The 26,252-nt window shown below is 38.0% G+C and overlaps 4 protein-coding genes and 1 long non-coding RNA gene across 7 annotated transcripts; 2 read left to right on the top strand and 3 right to left on the bottom strand.

Moving 5' to 3' along the window:
• LOC116197921 lies at window positions 1-1,171 on the top strand. Its single transcript, XM_031528196.1, has 2 exons — window positions 1-302; window positions 396-1,171. Exons 1-2 carry the CDS (start codon window positions 30-32, stop codon window positions 981-983), a joined length of 861 nt encoding a protein of 286 aa, XP_031384056.1. The 5' UTR covers window positions 1-29; the 3' UTR covers window positions 984-1,171.
• A 2,945-nt stretch (window positions 1,172-4,116) lies between these two features.
• LOC116195049 lies at window positions 4,117-5,644 on the top strand. The gene is made up of 3 exons (XR_004154567.1): window positions 4,117-4,257; window positions 4,566-4,660; window positions 4,975-5,644. It is a non-coding gene; the product is annotated as an uncharacterized LOC116195049 (long non-coding RNA).
• Window positions 5,645-6,746: 1,102 nt separating this feature from the next.
• On the bottom strand, window positions 6,747-8,961 carry LOC116195048 (UPF0481 protein At3g47200-like). Its single transcript, XM_031524016.1, has 2 exons — window positions 8,797-8,961; window positions 6,747-8,569 (listed from the first exon to the last, which is right to left on the bottom strand). The coding sequence occupies exons 1-2, from the start codon at window positions 8,914-8,916 to the stop codon at window positions 6,995-6,997; spliced, it is 1,695 nt and encodes a 564-aa protein (XP_031379876.1). The 5' UTR covers window positions 8,917-8,961; the 3' UTR covers window positions 6,747-6,994.
• A 5,791-nt stretch (window positions 8,962-14,752) lies between these two features.
• Window positions 14,753-18,055, bottom strand: LOC116196997 (probable protein phosphatase 2C 63). 2 transcript variants are annotated; one of them, XM_031526977.1, is made up of 5 exons: window positions 17,574-18,055; window positions 16,693-17,066; window positions 15,746-15,982; window positions 15,288-15,546; window positions 14,753-15,012 (listed from the first exon to the last, which is right to left on the bottom strand). In XM_031526977.1, the coding sequence occupies exons 1-5, from the start codon at window positions 17,839-17,841 to the stop codon at window positions 14,987-14,989; spliced, it is 1,164 nt and encodes a 387-aa protein (XP_031382837.1). In that variant the 5' UTR covers window positions 17,842-18,055; the 3' UTR covers window positions 14,753-14,986. The 2 variants fall into 2 exon arrangements, with proteins under 2 accessions (XP_031382837.1, XP_031382838.1); XM_031526978.1 differs by having other exon boundaries at window positions 14,753-15,016.
• A 901-nt stretch (window positions 18,056-18,956) lies between these two features.
• On the bottom strand, window positions 18,957-22,266 carry LOC116197299 (probable E3 ubiquitin-protein ligase RHY1A). 2 transcript variants are annotated; one of them, XM_031527395.1, is made up of 3 exons: window positions 21,778-22,266; window positions 20,342-20,529; window positions 18,957-19,705 (listed from the first exon to the last, which is right to left on the bottom strand). In XM_031527395.1, the coding sequence occupies exons 1-3, from the start codon at window positions 22,036-22,038 to the stop codon at window positions 19,261-19,263; spliced, it is 894 nt and encodes a 297-aa protein (XP_031383255.1). In that variant the 5' UTR covers window positions 22,039-22,266; the 3' UTR covers window positions 18,957-19,260. The 2 variants fall into 2 exon arrangements, with proteins under 2 accessions (XP_031383255.1, XP_031383256.1); XM_031527396.1 differs by having other exon boundaries at window positions 21,793-22,262.
• Window positions 22,267-26,252: the final 3,986 nt, after the last annotated feature.

A 26,252-nucleotide genomic window follows, 5' to 3' on the forward strand; every position in this document is an offset into this window, starting at 1 on the left:
GTGAAAATATCATCGAATGGAGTGATGAAATGGATGTCGCTTTCCTAAACGTACTGCTTGAGATGAAGAGAAGAACACACACTACAACATGGAAGACTAGCACTTGGAAAGAGATCACACAGGAAATGATCAACCTTTTTCCCGAAAAGCATCTGTGCTTGCAGAAGGTGAAGGAAAAGTATCAAAGAATGAAGACAAATTTCACCCGATTTGCTGAAATATTAAAGCATACAGGCGTCGGATGGGATGCTGACACAAACACCATCACCGCCGACTCAGATTTTTGGGATATGATTATAAAGGTACATGCTTGTTTCTTTGTTTGTTCGGCTTCTATTGTTGTTTCCAGCATATGTCACTGATCTCCTTCGATCATATCGTTGTTCTTGGTACAGAAGAATAGGGCGTACAAGACTTTCCGGAGTAAGGGATGCAAGCACTACGATATGCAGAAGCAACTGTTTAGTTCTTCCGTGGCCACCGGTGTTCTTCGCATATCCTCGACCGATCCACCACCAACTTTAGAGGAAGAACGGCAGCTGAATGCGGAATTCTTATCTAGGGGGAAGGGAAAGCAGAAACACCATGTCGATCTCGAAGAAGGATCCGACGAGAGTGACGATCCCGTCAATGTTGCAGATCCCATTTTAACCGAGTCTCGACGTCGAGTGCCGAAAAGATCGCAAAGCAAGAGCTCACAAATGCAGGAGTGCATGGACATATTCAGGGGGAGTTTCACGAAAAACCAACAGCACACCCCACAGTCAGCAAAGAAAAGCAAGTCTGTATCGAGCCCCGAAAAACCTGAGAAGAATAGCATCGAGGAAGCCTTCAATGAGTTGGCTAAATTGGAATCGAGAATCCCTCAGTCCTTGTTTGTGAAAGCGGGCAAAGCACTCCTTGATCCGGCCTCCCGAAGGCTTTTCATGTGGTTCAAGGAAGAGTCACGAATGGAATGGATATTGCAGCTGGAGCAACCTTGAAGCAAGGGTCATCAGAGTTTCCTTTTTTTTTCCCGCGCATCGAACACAACGTTTTTAAAATTCCTTTGACTGAACTCGTACTGCTGATGTTTGTTATGTGTGTTTGATAATGCTGATGCGTTTTTTTTTTCATGTGTGTGTTGAATGTTATTGTGTTATGATTATAATTGAGTTGTCTCACTGTTAACGATTCATTCATGATTTCATTTCCACAGTAAAAGGCAATCATTTGGCGAACAATATGTCTCGTTATCGGACGCCTTCAGACAATGACAATAATCCCGGAGAGAACGACAATGAACGTATGCAACGTATGTTCTACTCCTTGATGATGCAATATTATCAGATGGAAGATCCCGTTCCACAGAACTTGCCGTGTAGAAATTCTGCCCTTCAAGGACGGCAGTATATTGTTGAACTATTAAGGAGTGACGTCCGGTGCTTCGAAAGCTTCAGAATGGAACCACACGTGTTTAGAAATCTATGCGACACGTTGCGGTTGCGCAGTGGCATCACAGATACTAGAAAATGTATTACCGTTGAAGAGCAAGTCGGCATGTTCATGTTGGTTATTTCACATAGTATGCGATTTTCAATGGTCGCTGAAAGGTTTCAGCATTCGAAGGAAACGGTTTCACGAATTATCAAACAAATTGCACGCGGAATGCACGATTTATCTGCCCATTTTATAACATCGCGGAACGTTATTGTCCAGCCGGAAATTGAAAATGATGAAAGGTGGCGCTTCTTTAGGGTATGTTATCTACTAATTTCATATTGTAGACATGCATGTATTCGGATTAATATTTGAGATAGATATAATTGTGCATTTTTTTTTTCATGCAGCATTGTATTGGAGCTATCGATGGAACTCATGTCGATGCATGCATGCCACATGCGAACAGAGTACCTTATCGCGATCGTAATGCCGATATATCACAAAATGTATTGGCTGCTTGTTCACACGACATGATGTTCACATACGTAATGACCGGCTGGGAGGGTTCAGCACACGATTCAAGAATATTGTCTGACGCTGCGTCACTTGATCGCTTTCCAGCACCGCGTGGCCGTGAGTATTTGCTTTTAATTCTTATAATTTTCAACGAAATTGCTTGCCGAAATTCGTTTTCTTTAAATTTCATTTTGTTTTTTTGCAGGACAATATTATGTTGTTGATGCAGGGTTTTCAAATATACCGGGATATTTGGCTCCATACAAGGGAGAACGGTATCATCGGAGCGATTTCCCTAATAATTATCCGCCAACATCAGAAAAGAGCTATTCAACCATCGCCATGCGTCAGTGCGTAATGTTATCGAGCGTTGCTTCTGTATTTTGAAGAAGAAATTCGCAATACTGACTGCCATGACGAACTTCAAACCGTATACTCAAGGAGAAATTGTCCTTGCTTGTTTTGTTTTGCATAATTTCATACGCCGTAATAATTATCATGACAGATTATTTATGGAGTACGGTGATGCGTGGGCGGATTACGATGAATTTCGCAATCCACCGCAACAACACGGAACTAGAGTTGATGTGGACATGAGTAGCACGGAAATGAATGTTGTACGCGACCGTATCGCTAATCGGTTATGGCGTGCTGAGCGAGGAGGCCGATGATATACGCTGAGGTATTTGTATTTGAAATTAGTAATAATTATTGTTATGATTCATCATTGTTGCAGTTTGATTTTTGCTGGCATGCGTATTTTTTTATGTGTACAATTACCCGATTATTGCGGCACGTTGATCCGAACAAAAGTCAAAGGAAGATAAACAAAAACAAAATTGCCTCAAAGGCAGCCACTTTAAATTGGAATCAGGATGCCGTGGAAAACAACTGTTCAAGTGGGAAAATTCTATTAGTCAATTGTCATGGGTATGGGTTCCACTATATTAATTTATTTCAATCATATTTTGTCCTTTTATAAATTAAATTGAATTGAGTTGAACATAATTTCAAATCCAAACGCACCCTTAGTGTCACATTTGTGAAAGGAGATGGTGTGGTTGACTATATAATAAATTAAAAGGGGTATCGTCGAAATTTACCCTATACTTTTTTATTTTTTGGATCTTCTTCAATTACATGATGATGATATCTCTTCTTCAATTTGATAGATCCGAGTGATAAGCCCGCGCATTGAACAATATCTTCTTTTGTGCTCAAAGTTTTACTCTATATATATGTGTGTGTATATCGTAATACACATCCAAAAAGTACGTAATATTATATGACAGACAGCAGGTTTGATTAAAACAAAAATATATTTTATTCGTTACGAAAATAATAATTATTTAAATATATTAAGATAGATTTATTTGATTACAACAAATATATCTGCTGGCAATTAACACATCCCCAGAGTTCGTGTAGATTGAAAAAATCTAGTTGAAGATTTGATTTAAATCAGTGAATTATCCCTAACTCTTACGATAGATATCAAGAATAGCTATAAGTATTATCTTCATCAATTACATGTCTCTTCTACAATATATATATATATATATGTGTGTGTATGAAGACTTGCATTAACTTCCCGTTTACTATTCCCTCAGCCTCGTCTAAGTCTTCATTCTCTACGTCCAGCATTTAATCTCTCTATTTGCATGCCTCCTTGTACTGTGAGATGGACATCGTCTATACAGTAACACTGCGTATATCAGGTCTGCCTCCGGAGATCACAAAAGACGTCCTACTAGAGCACTTTGATGGGTACGGCACCATATCCAGTCCAGTCATCATAAAACACCCGGTGCAAATAGAACTTCCATACGCGTTTCTATGGTTCCACGATCTATCTCAGGCCAAGAGAGCCCTACGAGAAGAAAATCACGTGATCCTCGGACAAAAGGTTCGTATACAAGTTGTTCATAAGACTTTACTAATATATTTTCCGACTCTATCTTTCTTTTCCTCTTTTTTTTTCTCTTTTTTTTTGTCACGTTTTTCGTCACGTCTTGAACATAGAGTTATATGTTTATTCATACTGGTCACGCGGGTGCATTTTTTTAAAGATTTCTCCTTTGTTTATTTGTATGGGTGTGATTTTTTAAAATCCTTCTTCTTATTTATTCATACAGGTTTTTTTTTCCTCAAGGGTTCGCCTTTATTTATTATATGGGTTTTTGTTTTTCCCTAAGAGTATCTTCTTGTTTTTATTTTTCCTACTTGCAGGTGAATGTGGTAAGGGTCGATCCAACACTGCCACCTCCCCCACCCAAAAGAGCCCTACGAGAAGAAAATCACGTGATCCTTGGGCAAAGGGTTCGTATACAAGTTGTTCATAAGACTTTACTAATATATTTTCTGATTTTATCTTTTTTTCCTATTTTTTTGTCACGTTTTTCGTGACATCTTGAACAAAGAGTTATATGTTTATTCATACTGGTCATGCGGGTTCATATTTTTAAAGATTTCTCCTTTGTTTATTTGTATGGATGTGATTTTTTTAAATCCTTCTTCTTCTTTATTCATACAGGTTTCTTTTTCCTCAAGGGTTCTCCTTTATTTATTATATGGGTTTTTGTTTTCCTCTGAGAGTATCTTCTTGTTTTTATTTTTCCTACTTGCAGGGGAATGTGGTAAGGGTTGATCCAACACTGCCTCCTTCCCCACCCGAAAGAGCCCTACGAGAAGAAAATCACGAGGAGTGTTCCTCGGACAAAAGGTTCGTATACAAGTTATTCATAATACTTTATTAATATATTTTCCGGTTCTATCTTTCTTTTCCTCTTTTTTTTTTGTCAAGTTTGTCACCACATCTTAAACATAGAGTTCTATATTTATTCATACTGGTCATGCGGGTGCATTTTTTTTAAGATTTCTCCTTTGTTTATTTGTATGGGTGTAATTTTTTTAAAATCATTCTTCTTATTTATTCATGCAGGTTTCTTTTTCCTCAAGGGTTCTCCTTTATTTATTATATGGGTTTTTTTTCCCCCTAAGAGTATCTTCTTGTTTTTATTTTTCTTTGACTTGCAGGTGAATGTGGTAAGGGTTGATCCAACATACCTGAGGCTCAACCTTATTCGAGGAAAATCTTTGTCGGGGGATTGCCACCAACCGTCACTGTGGAATTCCTCAGGGCTTTCTTTGAGAATGGTGAGATCTTTGACTGCTTTATACCCTCATATCATCGGACGGGCCAATCCAGGCGGTTTGGGTTCGTGGAATTCCATAGTAGGGAGTCAATGAGATCTTGAACGGTGCTCAGAGTAGGTTTTACGAATTAGGAGATAGGTATGTGGAGGTGAAGACTGTTATACGCAAGGAAGTAAATCAATAGCTATGGGTGCAGACCATTGGCACTAGCTACTATTCCTCTCATTTATAGATGATATTATAATTTTTTTTCCCTTTTTGATCAAGAGTGGATATTATAACCATAAATAGAATAACGTCCAAAATTGATACTATTTGTGCTACATATGTTACGGTAAAACTCCATAATTAAATACAAATGCAGTTTGATTGTCATCGCATTTGCTTTAATACGTAGATATACTATACATAATTTAGTAAGTAGATTTTCCACATATTGCAAAGTGATATTCGTACATTTTTCTTAGGTATTTTCTTTGTTTAGTGATTACCCATTGAACCTGCCCCTTTTCTCTGTCGAAAAAAAACACAAACCTTTTCCTGGAAAATACAGAGCTCGCTGCGTACTTTTTATGTCAGTCCAATAGCATTCCACGAGAATGCTTGTTTATAGACTAAGCCCTTTAGTTATATGAAATAGTTTTCAGAAGCAAAATCTCTGAATCCCCACAACAGCTTAAGATATGCTTCCATCTTGATGGATCAACCGCATCGAGGACCGCGAGCTACATTACAAATACAACTCTGCAGACACCAAAAAAGGAACGAATTCAGGAAAATAACTTGTGCTCTTCCACAACAATTCTGCAAATATAGTGCTTACGCTGTCATTTTATGTTATATCCCTTGTTGAGAATGAGAATGAAAAACCTCTGCTGCTTCCCCATTGCGGTTTACTGTTGTTTGCGAAGGACCTCGACTCTGCCTTTTGTCCTTCAGCATTTTGTGTAAGCAGATATATTTCTTTCCCATACTTTGTTTGACGAACATATTTGCTCTTTGCTGCTAATTGTAACTGAAAAAAGTCACTGCCTTCACTATGGCACTGGCATCATCCTCTGATATGACCCGGAGCTCGTCCAGCACTCGAACTCTCGAGCATCCCCTCCACGAGCATGCCTTGACCCTGTGAGAGCTCACTGAGGACTGCCAGGTCGAGTGTCGTTTCTGCTTGTATGACCTTGATCTATTGCTGTAAGGACTGTGATTTCGTCCTCCACGAAGCGTGTACCTTGATGGAGTTTCCTCCTCGGATCCAGCAGCATCCTTCCCATCCCCAGCACCAACCGGATGCCTCGACTGCAATTGCGACTCTTCCTCCTCATGAAGGAGCTGAAGAGGATACTGTTCAGCACTATGCTCTTGAGGAGCATCCCTTGAGCTCCTTCCTCACGGAGACAACTCCCGATGTTAAGTGAAAATGCCGTAAGCAACGGATTTTTGGTCAAGTGTTCAGGTGTTGGGCATGCCTTTTCTTGCTCCATGAAGCATACGCTCGATTAATACCGGAGATTGAACACCCTTTTCACACCCACAAAAAGTAAATATTATCGACAGATGTACGTGATGCATGAAATCTAATTGGTTCTCATGGAGATCATCGTTCGGATTGGTTTGGGAAATAAAATTCCACAATAGAGAGATTCTGCAGATTTCACAAACAAAACGATGTAATATGCAGACTCGACAATAAGTACATTCAATGAAGATTTTGGCTGCATCAAATATCTTTTTGCTCATTCTGGAAAGTAAGATAGACAGGCGAAGGAGGTACAACACAAATGGCAGATGGAAATACAAAAAAGAAAACGAGATGCTCCAAGAAAGAAAGACACTTATTGAGGAATCTAATCAGGCCAATAACTCCACTAAATCATCCAACTACCTATGTCTGCTCCATCTACTCAGCCCTCTGATCAATCTGCTCATCAGCCCGCGGCTCAGTGTGCTCATTAGCCCGCGGCTCAATCTTCTCATCAGCCCGCGGCTCTATCCGCTCATCAGCCAGCGGCTGCAGCTCAATCTGCTCATCAGCCTGCGGCTTAATCTGCTCATAGTATGACCAAACTGTGTAAGCTGTTTGTGTTACATCCATAGCAAGTAATAGAAAGGCTACAACAATTGACATGATTGCCAATGGACAATCAAAATGATTTCTCTTCAACTTCGCCTTTGAAGTATTCCAGGGCTTCTGGCAATATGATGTCAGATCCTTGATAATATCATCATAGTAAAAATCTGGTGTCACGACCGTGTTCTTGTTCATCTGACTGAACATCGTGGAGACTGCTTCATCATCACCCATCAAGTTCTCAATGATCCCTTTACGACGGAGTAATTCCACATCCTTGGGGGAATTGATTAGTCCATCCACAAAAGCCATGTAATCGGATATATACTTAATGGCATTACCAGGAGCGTGCTCCTCGTATGCAATCAGATTCCGGAACAATGTCTCCATGTTGTCTGTGATTCGAATGACAGGAATCTCCAAGATGCCATTTTTAAATCGGATATCGTAGAACTTCCCTTTCTCCACACTCCTAAATGTGACCCCTGATTCTCTCAACTCTATGGCCGAATGTGAAAACTTCTTTCTCCTCTTATTTATGCAATCTCTACTAACAGCTCTTTTCACTTGGTGGGCTCCTTGCGGGGTCTGACTTCCCATCTCCAAGGTCTCTTCCACAAGCATAAACTTCCGTACAAGATCCAGGAGATGCTTGATATCGTTAAGCTTTTCCGGATTTAGGTGTCTCCTTTTGGAGGAAGCAGATTTAGCTGGGAGTATTGGTTGTTTGGCAAGGTCGGAAATACTTTGCCGAGCAATACTCTTTTCTTTCTGGCTTTGACGTGGAGGTAAGTTAGAATACGCGGGAAGATAATCCAAAGCAGTGAAAATAAGTTGAAAGAGGTCGGGCTCGTCAGAGATCTCATGGTGCAAGCTTTTCAGGACGGAAAATGGAAGCTGATTTTCAAGCAAGGTTAAATCTCGTGCGAGAGCATTATGTACCCAGTCTGCCTTGAGGAAAGGGTCCCTTTCTTTCTCATCTCTTGAGAACTCACGGAACAGCTCGATGATAAAGCAACCATCGAGCAGCATCATCTCTAGGAACTTATTTGGCTCGAGGGGGATGGCGTCATCATAGCCGCAACGGGCTTGGTCTTCCAATTCTTCGAGAGTCGTAAGATACTTGTTTAATTGGTCCGACCTAGTTATACCCTTTCTTTCTCTACGTTTGATCAATTGGCTTAGATACCGCAGTTTATGTTCCTCCATATGTTGGAGATTGCTCTTGCCATGGTGGTAAGGGCCAATGGAAACCAAGACAGGCTCGTACTCCTTCTCATTCACAACACGTAGTTGATGATGAACCCTGAATATGTGACTCTTTGGCAGAGATATGGACACACGGTTGATATTCTCAGCAACCATATTTGAAATCTCATATATACGATCAGCTCTCCTGATATTCTGCACAAATTGAATGACAAATGACATGATTGACTTGAATGCAGATGTATGACAAATTAGATGAAATGCAATTTTTGGTGGAAATGGAATTCGCCCGTCAGTATGACCGCGAAATGTCTACGAGGCAAAGAAAGACAAAACTATATACATGAGCTCGAGTTTATTTTTTCAAGTTTCATTTGCTGTTTGATGTAACAAGAACGTTGATCAGTAAATCTCTTATTCACCTGGATGTGGTTCGTGTGACTTGTTCCTTGCATTGCTCGAGCATGTTGGCCGGAACTGAACCTGCGGTTGAAAGAGGGAAAGTGCATATATCCGATGGCTTTCTTCAGGGCATTCCTCATCAGCTCTTCGTAGCCAGACAACGGAAGCACTTTCGACTTTTCTCCTTTCTCCTCTCTTCCTTCCGATCGAGAGAAAATGGCTGAATCCATCATGACATAGAGCACAAGTTGCAATAAAATAAAGAGACCATTGAATGAATTTACTTTTTGAAGTCTTCGAATTTCTATTATTTTAGGTTCATACCTAGGATGCTTTTGTCCTCGCGTGGAGGTAATTTTTCTTTTTTAATGTAATGGCATGTGCTTTGGCTTGAAGTTTTTTTTTTTTCGATTACACTTACGGACTTACTACAATGAATGAATTATAGGCGCGAAGCCCGTGATTAATTTTAAATGTTCTTTAAAACATAATAGTAAATTTTGAGTTTAGGTTTATTTTCAGAATTTAAAGTATTAATAAAAATCAGTATACGACTAGTAAATGATACTCCAATAGATATACTCTTCTTTCTTATAATTATTCCAGTGAACATACTCAATCACATAAAAAGATTAAATTAAAAAGAAATTCCGGGCAAAAAGGATATTTTAATATTGATATCATTTATATTTTCCCCAAAATTTACAATGTCTGAAGAAAATTAAGGGAATCAGTGAATGCTCTGAAGACCACATCGTGCAACCTCAAGAATTAGGTAAATAGATTCTGCATCAGTTGCTGTGTTATCGTCGTGGAAAAGCCGCCTTATCCTTAGCTTGATCTTTTTCGATGCCGTTGTACTTGCAACCAGAGAGGAGATGCTCCAGCCTACTGAGTGGCTGCGCTCACCAGCTTCTTCAGGATCCTCTGTAAAATGCAAACTTTCTGCATATGTTATTTTTCCCTCCCAGCCTTGCTTAGGCAACAACCTAGACTTGTGTCTTTTCTCCTCATAGTTAATGCACTAAAAATGTTAATTAATCCATTTCATTGGAGGAAAAGGAAAATTAGTTTTCGTTATATTATATGAATCACTCGACCATTCTGAGAGGGACAATGCAGTCAATGTTGGGATCCTACTTTTGGGGGGGATCAAGAAATGAAATTCCAACTTGCAAGTTGAGATCTCAGTGCATTTCTTTGTTTTTCCCTACGGCCATATGTCCTTTGCAGGCAGAAAAGATTCTTTTTTTAATTGTTTAATCCTTCCTTTGGTCCTCATTCCAAGGACATCTTTTACTAGCTAACAACCTCGCCTAATTCTACGTTTTCCTCGTATTTTCACAATATACTTGGTTTAATAAATTATTACTACTTTTATTTTCATAAGGTGAGCTGGAAAAGTCTGCATTCCATCCCACAAGAAACTTGGTCTTTTTCATAATTAAGGGGTTGGAGAGGGATCAGCGTAATAACTCCCATAATGCGTAATCATATGAACTCAAACCCTATTTCAAGGATTTGGACTCGTCCCCCCCTCTCCAATGAGGCTCAAGAGGAAGCCCATCCAGCTGCAAGACCATAATCATGGTATTACTACTGAAAGCACGTTCGACACAAAGAGGTAGACATTTCCCTTTATTTGCTCCCAGGTCTCCAAGGAGACTTGAACTCTTGATCTAAAATTTGGAATATCATCACGTTTACAAGCTCAATTACCACCTCATTAGTAACTTATATTTTCCCATTTTGCAATTATTATTACATCCGTTTAGCCTTAATCCACTGTGCTACGTACGTTCTAGCTAGAGCTCATCCACCATCTTCACCATCCTCCGCTTACACGAACATGCTGAAGATGAGCATCGAGCATCCTTGGCACGGGCATGCTTTTTACCCTGTGGGAGCTCAGTGAACATTGCCACTCCATGAGTGCAGTTTATGCAAGGCTACATTTCAAACTTGCGACGTACTGCTGTTTGAACTACCGGTTGCCCCCATTCTTTCTTTCTTTTCAATTAAAATTTTCCCACCCGTTGCCTCTTATTATATAAAATATGTACAAAGTGATTTCAATTTTCCTTTTTCTTATTGTGTCTACTGTTTAATTTATTTTTGTCTTTCGAAGACCGATTTCACCGTCACTTCACATGGGTATAGATTTATGCAAATAAAGATACCAAGCCTTAGGGTCTATTAAGGACTAAATATTCAATGAGTGTTATTCATCCATCCTAATGCTCTTCCATCCCAAAAGATGGAACACCCCTCTGCTCCTGAATCTCTTCGATCAAGCCACGGTAAGAAATATCTTGAAAATCCATATCCCTCTAGAAGATTATGGTGATTCAATTGTATGGACTCCGTCCTCTTCAGGATCGCACAGTGTCAAATCTTTCTATCTTCTAGACCAGCACCACATATTCAACACCTCCCAGACCACAAACTGGAAAAAGCTTTGGAGCTTAAAGATTCATGACCGCCTGAAAATCCATTTATGGAGAGTTGCTAGTGAATGCATCCCCTGGTTCTCTCAAAGCGATACTCCTTGTCCGCTTTGTCGTACCAGTTCCGATAACTTTGCACATCTCTTCCGAGAATGCATATTTTATCGTGTTGCTTCGAGGGATCACCATGGGTTATATGCGCTGAAGCAATCCCATGCATAACGCCTGCTGATACTGTCAACTTCATTGCGAATCCTCCTGCTTGCATTTCTTGCCATTTGACTAACAGCTTACATTTCTCTCTTTATGGCTCCATCATTTTATATCACTCTGGTCTCTAAGAAATGATGTCTTGTTTGCAGGACGCATTGCCGACTTATCCGAATGCCTTCGCAGCATCAGGCGCGCTTTCACAGAATACAGCACCTGTCGGTCTCCACTGCCTCACTTTGAGCCCATTTCGGGATCAGACCAGCAAGAAGAGGAAGCGGGCTGTCTCTCCGAAGAGTGGAACTTCATACACACTGATACTGCATGAACCGCAGAAAACGCTACCCTTGCAGGAACTAGAAGCAAACCAAACATGCCCATATCAGACTCATGGATTTCTAAAGCAGAAACGGCCTCTCCTCTGCAAGCTGAAGCCCGAGCAGTCTTGCTCGCAATCTCCGTGGCGCTTGACCAAGGATGGCAAAAGATCTGGATTAGGTCGGATGCCCTGCTGCTAATTGACGCTATCATCTCTCCGCATCGCTCCCTTTGGGAAATCAAACCTTTAGTCTCCGACATCGTTAGATTATTAGCTCTTTTTTGGGACTGAAATTGTACTTGGACTCCACGCTCGGATAACTCTCAAGCTCATGACTTAAGTCAGCTTGGCAATAAGTCAAATTTTCCTTCCTTTTGTATGTTTGAGGGTTATCCAAAGTTTGATGTACCTTTTATGAATTAATACAACATCTATCTTATTTATCAAAAAAAAAAATATCGGAATAAGTAACAACCTATAAAAATGCATGTAAGTGGAAATATTTGCTCGTGTACTAGAAGAAGAATGAAAGAAGCCTCTGTATACTTTCTAGCATCCAATATGTCTATTCTAGTTGTATCACTTCTGTAAATTTCGCCGCGAAAATTGAGAATTAGATAACTCCGGTACTTCCTGTATTGAATAAAATCTAGTTGAAATTTTTAAAAAATGTGTTTTACCCCTGACTTTTTTTAAATATATATCAAGAATAAATGCTAGTCATATCTTCATTTACGTACTTGTTTTACAAGTATCTATATATATATATATATATATATATAAGTAGGATAGTAACGGTCGTAGATTTTTCATTGTATTAGGTCACGGGTCTCCCTTGTAACCGAAAAAAATGATTATAGATTCGTATAAATGGGGTTTTGACCCGTCCTAATATCTAGTTCAAATCTGATTTAAGATCATAATCTTTTCGAAATTTGAAGTATATGTATAAAAAAAATCAACTGTAATTGCTAGAGAGGCAATTGAATGGCTCGATTTCGAACGGGATTGATTGATTGGAGGGACGCAACTAAACTGAACTGAATTGAGCTGACCCGGTCAATTCAATGCTCCTTCACACCGATTCTCAAAGAGCAGTGCTCGAGCTCGTCATCGAAATGCAGAAGCTCTTACTTCCATTCTTTTTTTATTATTATCGTGGAAATTGAAAATAAAAAATCTTTGCTGGCAATTAATGCAACCCGTAGATTGAATAAAATATAGTGTTCAAGATCCGATTTAACTCAGTGATCTATCCCTAACTCTTCTAAATATATATCAATATGAAGACTTCTACAATATCGCTTCTACAACAATATATATATATATATATGTATGTATGTATACATACATACACTTGAGGACTTGCATTAATCTCTTATCTAAAATTTCCTCAACCCCGCCTTTGCGTTTGTTTATCACGTCCAACAATTTCATTCCCTGTTTTGTGTGCTAACTTCTTATGAGATGGTCATTCTGAGAGTTTACATGTAGGTTGCACTACGCATAACAGGTCTGCATTTGGAGATCACAAAAAGGTCCTCCTAGAGCACTTCGACGGTCATGGCACTGTATTCAATCCAATCATTATCAAACACCAAGAGCAAACAGAACTTCCTTATGCGTTTCTACGGTTTCATGATCTATCTCAGCCGAGAGAGCCCTACAAGAAGAAAAACACATGATTCTCGGCCAAAGGGTCGGCATAGAAGTTGTTCATTAGATTTGCTAAATCTTGTTTTTCCTTTTCTTTTTTTCTTTCACGTCTTTTTTTATTGCATCTTTGTACAGTTCTCTATCTATTCATACTGTGGTGAAATTTATACATGGGCATTTTTTTTAAAGAATTCTCCTTCGTTTATATGTGCAGGTGTATTTATTTTTTTTAGCATTCTTCTTTATTTATTCATACATGTATTTTTTTTCCTCAAGAATTCTCCCTCATTTATTAAAGGTGAGCCTTGTTTTTTCCTTGAGAACATCTTTGTTATTCTTATTTTTGTTTTTCATCGATTTGTGGGTGAATATGATAAGCGTTGATCCAATACTGCCGCTTCCCCCGCCTGAGGCTCAGCCCAATTCTAGGAAAATCTTTGTCTGGGATTGCCACCAAGCGTTACCGTGGAATCCTTCGGTGCTTATTTTGATAGATATGGCATGATCTCTGACAGCTTTATACCCTCAGATCGTCAGGCGGGCCAATCATAGGGGTTCGGGTTCATGGAATTCCATAGTACGAAGTCGGTCAGTAAGGTCCTAAATGGTGCCAGGAGTAAGTTCTACAAATTAAGAGGCGTATTTGTGGATATGAAGAGTGTCACACCCATAGGGATAAAAATTTATAAAATTGATGGGTGAGTTATTATTATTTTAAATGATAAATTGCACTGGTAGTCCAAAAAGTTTACAAATATTTCAATATGGTATAAAAAGTTTTTTTTACTACTTGATGGTATAAAATATTTCAAAGTTATTTCAGTATTGTACAAACCGTCATCTCACCATTGACGCCGTCAAGCCGACGCTGATGATGCAAAATCGGTTTTCGTGGGACATTACATGACGGTGCAAAATGTTTTGAAGTTGTAACTTAATAGTACAAAATGTTTTATGTAAGTTACATAATGGTGCAAAATTTACAGATCTTGTAAAGGACGGTTTGACGGCGTCAATGGCGAGATGACGGTTTGCACTATACTAAAACAACTTTGAAACATTTTGTATCATCAAGTAGCAAAAAAAAACTTTTTGTACCATATTGAAATATTTGTAAAACTTTTTGGACCACCGTTACAATTTACCCTTATTTTAAATTCTATATAATACAAAGTATTTAATATGTGTACAATTCTACCGGAGTAATTATTTAATTAATTGATTTAATGAGAAATTAATTCTAATTAAGAGATTAATTACAGTTTGTCGTTTTAAAATGCTATCATGAGTTAAAGGATGAGTTATTACTATTATCATAAATGGTGTACAATATAAACCATTTAATTTGTAATTGATTCGGTGAAAACTTCATTATCTATATCATGAGCGTAAAGGAAACATATTCACGTTCTGCTCAATCAGATATCATCAATCTTACCCTTTAATGGGGGCAAATTTTTGTTCCAGTACTTCCGATCAGAGCATATCGGAAGCACAATCATGTGCATACTTTGTCGTAATAAATTCGTGTATACGATAATTCTTCTTCGGACATTGATAGGCTTCCTTGGACCTTGATTATCTTCCATTATCCAGAGAACCGGCTATCTATCAAGGGAGGGGGAAAGAGTACATTAATGGGAAGCTGCTCAAAAAATCAACAGGAGGTGATCATTCATTCTCAGAAAATATTTTAAAATAATCCCATCAGTAAAACCCAAAAAAAAAAAAAAAAGACATTTACACCACTCCTGTCTGTGATTTTTATCATCGCTTTGTTCCTCTCTATATCTTTCAATTAATGAAAACTGGAAAAAGAAACAAATTGGAGTCAGTCTATCAAGTAAGTTTGGGACACCTATATATGTTCAGCCATTACCGTGAAGCAGGTTCCCTCCCGAGTCGTTTGCTTTCAGTGAGAAGATGTCCGAGGGTGCATTGATGCACCCGACTTTGGAGGGCTTCAGTCGATTGCCTGAAGAGAAATGGTGGTGGTCGAGGTAGACTACAATCACGGTAATGTCATCGTGAAAGTGGCGCCTTATCCCTTTCTCGATCTTAGTTATGTCGTTGTACCGCATTTCCCTTTTCTTAGCCGCTTCCTGAAGTGCTGCTCTCACCAGCCTCTTCGCTATGCCCTGAAAGATATTTTAAGAGAATGAATATACAAAATTTTCGTGCTTTCAGAACTTATCCAAAAAATGATAATAATAATAATAATAATCGAGCTTTCCGCACTTCATTGTTGAAGATGAGATGTCATTAACTTATTGTGCTTTCATATTTTCCAACACAAATAATCACATGATTCAAAATTATTTCGGGCAGAAAACTTACAGCTCTCGGGCTTTTGAAAACGATCTCTACAGCGGCTTCATCACTCAACTGTTCCCAGAGGCCATCGGATGCAAATATAAGAAACATGTCTTCCTCCTTGAGTTTCCTCTTGATAATGGATGGTTCTGCTGTCATCACCGGCCTCTTCAACGGGATTGGACTGGCAAACTGTTGAAACATTGGGTCTCTGTTGATCTCGGGTTTCTTCAGATAGACATCGCCAATAGATCTTGATACCTGACCATAATAAGAACACGGCCTTCAGCACAAAGTTGTCTCAAGCAATACTCTTTAAACTTTACTGGATGTAACAGGTTGCGGAGTAAGCCATAAGAAGAAAATTTCTAGGAAAAACGGAAAACAAATGAGATCACAACTTCCAAAAATACCGATCTAATCTCCATGGGGATCCAGGAACTCTTCTTCACGGACATATCATGCTTTGAGGACCTCTTACTATTTCTATATACTTATAAGCCGGTCAGCAAGAGGCACAGCATGTGATTCCTGGAATAGTGAAGAAGATACAGTCCCCTCTTAGAACACCTTGGAATTGAATGCATGAACATGATACCGTTGTATATTTGTAAACTAGATGTTCCTGAAATAGTATCATTTCCCAAATGCATCAACACGTGACTGTGTTCTGAGAAACTGAAAGTCATTGAACCTCTATCGAAGGAATAGTGCTTTATTAAAATTTCAAAATTACTTCAAGAAAACAATCCAAGTGATCAATATCATCCTTCCAGACAGAATAATTCATGAGAAGTATCACTCTCATTTTCCGATTTGAAGTAAAATAATGATCATAAAAGAACTATTCTCACATCTGATTCTTTCAATGACAACATTTCCCAAACCGAGAACAACTTCCCTCAAAACAAAAGGATCCCTTATCTTCTAAGGCGATCAGAAAAGGAACAAGACGAGAACGCAAATTGTACCTGTATTATGCCCTTAATTCTCCAAACTCCATGACAATACATCACGATATGAGAATCATCAGGGTGAAGAGCCTCGACCTCCTTCCTAACCTCCTCAACGCAGACATTGTGATCAGTCGACAATCTCTCTGCAGCCACAGGACCATTCCTTCCCTCCGAAACTCTTCGACCAAGAACTGCTCTTGAATCCCCGAGATTAGCCACGTACAGAACATCATTTGTGATTGCACCAACCAAACAGCAAGAACCCACCGAAGCAATCTGAGGCCTTGCAGGAAATGATCTGCGCACGAGATGCAAGAAGTCTTCCTCTGTCGCATCAAAGGCTTTCTTTAACACATCCTTGGATAATCCACCCTGCTCTCTCGCAAATTCTGCCAAGGAAATCCCGAGAAACAGCTCAGTTCCAGAACATAAAGCATCACATATGCAATTTGACATATTACAACTCTTCCATCATTTCCCACATTTACACAAATGCTCGTACTAAAATCTAAAATGCAACAGCTCAAAATGGCAGTTACAATTCTAAAATGGCAATCACGGCCACCCAGTGAGATTACCACTGAGCAGTCCATGGCAGTCACAAAACAAATGGAAGGTTGGACCCATATTGGCAACCTCTTTGAACTGTGATTGAGTGAATTCCAATTCCAATTCCAATTCCAATCCCAACACATTATCAAAAGGCAAGTTGAGTGAAATCCTGGCTCATGTAGACCAGATGGCTCCAAAATTATCTGTTAAGTACTCGAAAAATCATTTAATATCCACGAGCCCGACAATTCTAAATTCAAACCGAACAGAACAGAAAATTTATAAAAGGACTTTGATGATACAGGGGAGGCGATCATAGGATCCAAAGGGGGAATTTTGCTTACTGTTGATGTAAGGGAAAAGGTTCTTGTTGACGAATCTTGAAGCTTCAGGTCCACCATGACCATCATACACCCCGACAAAGGTAGCAGAAGGAGAGGTGAAGACCTGGCCCTGATCCTCAAGGCTCGAGTTAGCCTGAACCACGGCTATGGAGTAGTCCCCGTGGGCATGAGGCTTCAATTCCATGTGCCAGAGCAGCCCATCTCCGCCTCCATTAAACCTCCCCAAGCACCTCTCCAGCGGCCTGTAACATGACCTCAGCGCCATCATCGTTCGCTCACCGATCAGCAGAAACACTCAAACCCCACCGCTGAAAGAAACGATCTTGATAAATGAAACGGCCGCGGCAGATTGATGGGTCTGTTGGGTATGTGGGAATTTATGAGATTCTTTCGCCGTGGGGAGACGGCAGAGAGAAGGATCAAAAGGCGAAAGAGGGAAGGCGTGGCTCGGAAGAGACGCGTCGTGAAGTACAAGACGAAAAAGAAGAAGAAGAAGAAGAAGGGAAACTGGTGGAATTTCACTATTTCTCTCTTTTTTTTTTTTTTTTTTGGTGGGGAGTAAATGGATACAGTGTGAGTGTGTCCGAAATACGCGTCTTTGATTTTCACAGAGAAAGTCGCGTCATTGCGGCAAATCCTATTAAAGGCGATTGAGCCATCCTTTAGTTTCCTTTCGCTCTTCTTAGTAATAAGATACTCCCAGTTGTTGGTAAAACGTGTTAATCCGAAGATACGCGCGGAACATGTCTACGAATCACATTGTATACGTGCAAATATATCGACCGGCTTAAGGTATGAATGACTAAAATGAAAAATGATCGGTTGGGTTTCTTCCTTCATTTCCATTATATGGTAAAGGTGAGCGACGGCGGTCGGTCAAATTACATGAACCGTGCTGCTGATCATTTTCACACTGGGGCGTGGGTTTTGACGCTTGACTTGACCCAGTCCTCCCGCAAGTTCTAATAAGACGAGAGAGCATTTGGTGGACTAGAAAATATCTTCTTCTCATCACACTGTGATTGTAAATTTCAAGTTGACCCATAAAGTTTAATTCCTATTGTCAGTCAGCCCCCCTCTCTGTCGTGTTCCAATGACAAATTGACAATAGTAAGAATCTTGGACGTGACTGCCACAGGGAATAAGTAAGGGGGCCATTTCTTGGATTATTGGAAATGCAGAGTCCCAGTCACTGGACATGGTTTATTGCCAGTCAGTCATTTGAGAGTCAACCGTGTTTGGCAGATTCTGGACATGCAAAATGGGTTAATTATTGAAGACCCAAATGTTTTAACTCTTGACTTTTTGATCCCTTTTGTTTATTTATTTATTTTTCATTTACGGACAAATGATATCAGAATAGCATTATAGCAGAAAAAATCATTAAGGCCACAAATGCCACAAACTCAAGAGAAGTTTCATAAGTTCATCGATCATTCTACAATTTGACGCGTGACAATACATCAGGACTTCCTTACAACATTGTGAAAGGATCTGTCTATACCTATCTGTCAATTCCAAACTGAATCCCACTTCCGAAATGTACAATAAAGGAAAGGGAAGAAACACGTAATCCCCCGGAAAAAGGGAAGGACAAAACCTAAACTCTTTGCGCTGATCAGGGGACAAACCAAGCGGGCACGAGCCGTACGAGTTCAGATGGGAAAGGCAGTCAGAATTAAGTCATCTAGTTTCTCTCGGTAGGAACTGCAATAATACCTTTACGACAATATGGGCAGTCTCCACAGGTTCGAACCCATGGATCCAAGCAGGTTGAGTGAAACCAATGCTCGCACGGCAAGCAGATGAGCTTATCTCCTTCCATGAAATTCTCGAGACAAATACTGCAGTCCTGTGATTTTCTCTCCATCATGCCTTCCTTTTCCTTCATGTAGTAGCTGAAGATTTCCACATGCAATTGGTCCAATGCCTCCTGAGACAGACCCGGTGGCTTCTCTGTGCTTGTTGAAATTGTTCTCTCGGACAATAAGGTTGAGTCGTTTAAGTCAGAGCCACCAGAAGGAAATTGAATTGACGCCTCAGCTCCCCAGTCAAATGCATCTGCTAGCCTCCAATGCTCAGCGTATGCATGCTCAATTCGATTTGTGCTTGATGGGTCTCTACTGCTTCGCCTATATCCAGAAAATGATATTTGTTATAACTTGTATTTAGCTCTCTTTTTCAACATGATTTGGCTACACACAGTACTTGGAAGATATCAAGGGAGTGATTAACGAATCAAAATAACAGTGGGCGAAGGATGTGGCATATGGATTCTGCATTATACAACGAGTAGGAGCATGCATTAGGCAGATCTAGCAGGACATGCGGGACTATTGTAACTGTGCCAATTTTCATTGTTGCAGCAAAACTAATTTCTAAGGGTATCTTAGATATACCAACAAATCTACCATGAAGAAGGTTCTGATACCAAGTAGGTGCAGACCATTTGTGCAGATCTATTCCCCTAGAAAAAATCATTCAGAGTTTCCTAAATCGATGACGCAAAAGTCCCCTCATTCAAACAACGTATGAGTTGCAAACTAATAGAGAAAAATCAAGAATTCTTTCTTTTGAATTATGCCAACTGGATTTATGAAAACATAGATAGCACTGCTGCATTTTCCCAATTAATATTTGTCTAATGAAGGTAATATCTAAACTATATGCCTCACTCAAAATGATTCCTATAATCATAACTCATAAGCCTCATTCTAAAAGATTTAAAGTTTCAAAGCATTTAGACATGCATAGAGCAGGAAAGATACCTCGATCCAGAAAGAGATACACCTCTAAGCCTTTCAAGAAGCCTTTCCCTCGCAAGGAGCACCGATCCAGGAAGCCTGTCACTTGTTGAAATTCCAGGTCTCCTTACATTTCTTTGAGATTCTGCATTTCTGCTATTGTTTGTACCAGACTGCTGATTGGTTTGATCAAGCACCAGTGATGGGCGCTCCTAAGATTTTAAAGAGAATGCGAAATGTGAAATTAAAAACTAAAACAAGGCTAGCTACGTAAGCAGCAAAATTGCAGTACTCGTTGTAAATCTTTTAGTAAGCAAGCAGGGGCGGAGCCACATGGGCTCTAGTGGGGGCACTCCCCCGGTGGGCGGAAATTAGATTTTTTCTTTTTTTTTGCCCCAAAAAATATAGTTATTTACGACTTTTCCCATGCAAAATTAGTATTTTGCCCCAGCTGAAAAAAATATTTATGTACTATCCATGTTAAGTTATATTTTTACCCCGCCGGATGAAAGTCACCCTGTAAGCAAGTACTTTCCTCCAACTCAGAGAAGCATAAAAACCAGAAGAAAAGCATATAACTGAAAAATGTTTTAGCCAAGTGTGACGAGAGAAAAGGAGGAGAATAAGAAGAGCACCAATGAACGCAAATATATTTTAAGAGTATGCTATACACAAAAGTTGAAATATCTCAAGTCAAATTGCAGGACAGTATATTTCAGCAAAGAAATCAACTTTCATTGCAGAAAGTAGAATTTAATACGCAACTGCACTATGCCCAGGCAACTGCCTGGGGGTAGTTCATGGGTTCCTGAGGACGTGTTTCGCAGATCCAGGTAGATACCTAAGGCATATATACCATAAAAAAGAGAAATATCCAGAGACTTTCTGAGTCAAAGCAAACAACATGGTTCTTGCAAAATCTAATGTGAACCACTCTCATATATTGAGCAGATCTCAGCGAGAGCTGTCACATGTACTGAACACAGCACACTTCACACAAAGCATACCAACTGAAAGTACAGTAGTTGATGATAGTCACTAACTTAACAATATTTCACATCAATTTGGGTCTTCTGAACCTTTTCAAATCAAGTAGTTGCAAAGGGAAACAGGCCAGCCATTTGGAGACAACATTATATATATATATATATATAGAGAGAGAGAGAGAGATATGAACATTCAGTATATTTTCCATACCCATCCTATAATCCCTAGGAGCAAAAATTATGGAAAACCCCATTAGCATATTCACAGGAGCACATGATAATCACCGCAAAACCGACTAAAAAATCGAACTTTAGAACTTCTCCTCAATTTTCTGAGCTTACCAATGCAGAAAAGTTACTGAACATAACGTTCGACACACAATGATATCAATATCCACGAGAGATGTTTTTCATTTCACCCCCATCTCAACCTGAGATAAAGCAAAACGCCAAAAAATAAATAAGAAAGCGTACAATCGTTAGGCTTACGGAGTGTGAGAAACGGTGGTGGCGGGGAAGCGGGGACCTACGAAGGGGATCGCAGCCGTCCAAATCATGACTGTGACTGTGGTGGCCGTGGCTCAGGCTTTGACGGCGATTTTGGTGCGAGAATCGGAGGCTCCGATCGGACGAATACTCGAACCCTAACTCCGGATCGCCTATCGACGAAGCAGAAGCTGCCGTTCGACTGAGACGGGACCTCCGGTTGTAGAACAGCTCAGAAGCGCTCGTCATGCAAGTCAAGCCCGTATTGAATACAGAAACGATCCAAAATCGTACCTTGTTCGAACTGACGGGAAAGTAATAGCGGGAAATTGATGGGTTTCGATTGGGCTGTTGAGCTGAGAATGGGAGGGAGACTCCACGGCAGGAAGAAGAAGAAGAAGAAGAAGAAGAAACTGGAGAGGAGATTACACTGAGGAAAGAGAGAGAAGAAAGGACGAAGCATTTCGGAAAAGGGCGTTTTTTTTTTTTTTTCAGGATTGAGAGATTGGAATAGGACCCCGAGAAATTCGTTTTCCCCCCCTCTAAAATTAGGTGATAATTATTTTTTTAAAAAATTATATATGAAGATTAATAAGATTAAAAGGCAACGAGTATTTCACAGAAATATTTTTGGGCAGTAAGGATTAGATCAAATGTGATTTTTTAGCCCTTAAAAATTATATATATTGTTTTACCATATAGAATTAGAATTGACAAATTTAACATTAAAGAGAAAATACGTATTAAATATATATATATAGTGCTTGGATTAATATTATGGATGCATCGATAATAAAATATGATTGCATTTGACATGTATAAATTAAAATATAATCTACTTAATTAAATATATAAATTAACTTCAAGACCATAGATCTCATTCCTATAGAAAATATGAAAGAGAATAGCATTCGTGTGTGTGTATATATATATATATATATATATATTCATGTGAAAAGAGTATGTTGACTTGGGGTCGGGAAGATAAATATTTTTTTTATATAGAAAAATGTGGTCGACGAATTTAATTTTTATAATACTTGTTAGCGATAACCATATTTAAAATATTTTAGTGCGTAGAAAAAAATGTTTTATATATATACAAAATTCATATGTATCTTGAGGTATTTGTAAGAAACAATCTTAATAAGTAAATTACATGTACCAATAGCAACCCAAAATATATATTATATATCAGGATTAATTACCTAAAAGTCATCAACTTTGCCTTTTTTTTAACTTTTGACATGAATTTTATTTTTTATAAAAAAAAATGCATGAATTTTGATTTTCTTGTCACGTTAAATATATGTGTCATTTTCCATCAATTTGATGGCGTGATGGTAAACATTATCACGCCAATTCAGCAAAAATAATAAAGAAAGCTATAAAAAAAATTGACTTGAGAGAGTGCGAGGCCCCCGACCTTCCCTCGAATTGAAGGCCCCTACTCCTCGAATTTGGGAGAACCCAGCCGACCTCCTCGCGGGAGAGGGGTGGCCAGTCGGGGGGCCCCACCTTTTCTCCCATCAAAGCTTTTCTCTCTCTTTTTAAAAAAATATATATATATTATTTTTGCTGACGTGGTGTGATAACGTTGACCATATATATGCATCACTTGCTGTCATGTTAGCAAAATGGATGAAAAATGATATGAATGCCTAATATGATAAGAAAATCAGAATTCTTGTTTTTTTTGGGTAAAAAAGTAAAATTCGTGCCAAAAGTGACAAAATGGGCCAAAGTTCATATTTTTTGGATCATTAACCCTAATATATATTATATATATGTATAAATGTATTAATAATTAATAATGTGGACTAATTTAAAAAATTTTGTGTTTCTCAAATAAAGTCTTGGATTCGAGTCTTATTAACGGAAAAAAAATCTACGTTATGAGGCTTTTACCTCTTAATAGGTTGGCAAATCGAACTGAATTAATTTGTGCTCTTGTAAGTGTTGATAAATATATTGATGTATGAATATATATATATATATGTATGTATGTATATATAAATGTGAAATCATATAAAAATTTATTATTAAAAAATTGATTTTAAAAATAATTATGAAAAAATATATGTGAGAAAGTATTATTAAATGTAAGTTTAAAAATGATTAAAAAAAGTATGAATGAGAAAGTATTATTAAATAGAAGAAAAAGATAAAATAGTAATTATTATATTGTTAAATTTGAAAAAGAATATAATTAAATTGAATAAAATTGGATTATTATAAAAAAAATGCAACGAATTGCATTTAATAAAATTGTAAGGGCACTCATTGTGAAGTTAAAGATTTTCTTTTACATATATTATTATAATTAATTTATTGATTTGGTATATAAAAGGCCCTTTCAAGAAAATGGCTATAATACTCAGCAAAAAAAAAAGGCTATAAAATGTTGTTGCTGCTATTTTCTTCGTCGCATTAAATTAAGGACTTAATCGAGTAGCGAAAGGTAGGGGAGCGGCAAACAGAGTCTATCAATGGATAGATCGGTGAGTTAGCACCAACAAAGACGGCAAGGAAGGGAAGTACATATAATAACTCGTTACTCACTAGCAGCCGTCATGGATCGGTGATCCGATGAGCAAATGGTAATCACTCACTTGACATAAACGGCTTATCGACCATGAGCTCATGCGTCGTTGTAGAACAGGGTAGAGGGATGGAAGCGAGATAAGGCAAGATAAATGTGCAAGTTGATAAAACCGCGGGAGTGGATGTCCATGAATTCATTGAGTTGGCCATGAGCATTGAGTGGATGGGGGAACCAAAAAAAAAAAAAACTAATGGACTTGTTGTCGTTCATAATAATCAAGCTCAGAATTTCAGATCGAGGAATTGTAATAACACTAGATCATTAATTAAAGAATAAAATAAATGGTCGGTGATGGAGCAACGATATGTACATATATCTTTTTCAATCTAACTGCTACCAGTGATTTGACCCAATTTTTATCGAACAGGTGTACGTTCAGCCAACTTAAAGGTCCACGATGTGATTTAAGAGATATGAGTTAGTTGGATAATATAAATATGAATATAAGCTAGTGTTAAACCCCCTATGTTGCACTGATTTGTGTTTATATATTTATATTTTATACTAATCATAATTAATTTTTTTAAGTTACACTCAATTTTTATAATGTCACATTAAATTAATTATTTATATATATTTATCACTTATATATAATTGAGAAATTCCAACAAAAATTTTCATTTAATTGTATTTAGTAGAGATTTAGGTACATTTAAATGCATTTATTAAATATTTTTAATTATTATTCTTTGTTTTTAGTTTTTTTTCATTTTAAAATTTTCTATTAATATAACATGGTGAGTAGGAGATTTAGATACATTAAGTGCATTTATTAATTTTTTAAATTATTATCTTTATTTTAAATTATCTTTTTTCATATTTTTAAAATTTTCTTTTAAGTATTTATTATGTACCCAATCTCATTTATTATACACCCAAATAAATTTTAGTTATATATAGATATGGGTTAGGTTGGATACTTTTTGATGATTTTCATTCATTAACTATCATTTTCATATAGCTATGTTGTCTTTAATTTTATCTATGAACACGTAGAATCAGAATTTTGGTCGAGGAGGAGAGTCCTTAGGGAGCGAACATAAATAATTTCAGAAAAAATGATAAAGGAATCTATAATTTTTCATATAACGTTAAAATTTTAGTGAGGTGTCTGCCACCTCCAACCCCTTAATCCATCCCTAGGTGGAATGATGAAGTTCCATTACTTAATTGGAATCCAATATAAGCAAAAACCAAGATAATATACTGGGGAGCGCACTGACATGGCATTAAATAGTACTTCACTCCAACTAAATTACACTCAACTCCACGTGAATGGACCGATCATCTGATAAATTCAATAGCAAAAATAGTCTATTGAGTTCAATTTGAATAGCAAAAATCCACGATTGAAATAATTTTATCCATTAATAGACTGACTCTACTCAAATCTGGATTAATTAGAGTCATTTGAACTTCTTGGTATCAGATGATGCACGTCGACAAAAGAAAGTGAACTATCTTTTGGTAACTTGAGGTGATCTTCTCGACTTGGTCATTGTTGCCAGGTTTGAGTCACGGTCTTGATCTGACCACCCAGCCTGACCAATCAAACCACCCATTCAGCCCTTGGTCCCCAATAAAATCTCTAGTAAAAAAAAAACGCATATATATATATATATAATTGTATCCTCCATAATAAATAGGGGTTAAAGTAATTTTATATATGATATAAGGTCATATAAGTAAATATCTAAATAAATAAATAATTATAAATGTATATACAATTAAGACTAAATTAGTAAATGCATATAAATCATTAAATAATTAATAATTTTATTATACAAGCACTTTCTTGATTTAAAATATATAATCTTAAAATTTATTTATAAAAATACAATTTCTTAAAATAAATATC

This window comes from Punica granatum, chromosome 2 (genome assembly GCF_007655135.1).
Source record: "Punica granatum isolate Tunisia-2019 chromosome 2, ASM765513v2, whole genome shotgun sequence".
Taxonomy (NCBI): domain Eukaryota; kingdom Viridiplantae; phylum Streptophyta; class Magnoliopsida; order Myrtales; family Lythraceae; genus Punica; species Punica granatum.

Excerpts from the sequence above, each read along its gene's own strand:
- LOC116197299 (XM_031527395.1), bottom strand. The coding sequence starts at position 22,038 with ATGACGAGCGCTTCTGAGCTGTTCTACAACCGGAGGTCCCGTCTCAGT. Across the intron at positions 20,530-21,777 it reads ACTCCGTAAGCCTAACGATT|GAGCGCCCATCACTGGTGCT; the intron begins GTACGCTTTCTT and ends TTAAAATCTTAG. Across the intron at positions 19,706-20,341 it reads GTATCTCTTTCTGGATCGAG|GCGAAGCAGTAGAGACCCAT; the intron begins GTATCTTTCCTG and ends TTCTGGATATAG.
- LOC116196997 (XM_031526977.1), bottom strand. The coding sequence starts at position 17,841 with ATGATGGCGCTGAGGTCATGTTACAGGCCGCTGGAGAGGTGCTTGGGG. Across the intron at positions 17,067-17,573 it reads CCTTTTCCCTTACATCAACA|AATTTGCGAGAGAGCAGGGT; the intron begins GTAAGCAAAATT and ends TTTCCTTGGCAG. Across the intron at positions 15,013-15,287 it reads GGGAGGGAACCTGCTTCACG|CCGGTTCTCTGGATAATGGA; the intron begins GTAATGGCTGAA and ends CTTGATAGATAG.
- LOC116197921 (XM_031528196.1), top strand. The coding sequence starts at position 30 with ATGGATGTCGCTTTCCTAAACGTACTGCTTGAGATGAAGAGAAGAACA. Across the intron at positions 303-395 it reads TTTGGGATATGATTATAAAG|AAGAATAGGGCGTACAAGAC; the intron begins GTACATGCTTGT and ends TTCTTGGTACAG.
- LOC116195048 (XM_031524016.1), bottom strand. The coding sequence starts at position 8,916 with ATGAGGAATGCCCTGAAGAAAGCCATCGGATATATGCACTTTCCCTCT. Across the intron at positions 8,570-8,796 it reads GTCACACGAACCACATCCAG|AATATCAGGAGAGCTGATCG; the intron begins GTGAATAAGAGA and ends CAATTTGTGCAG.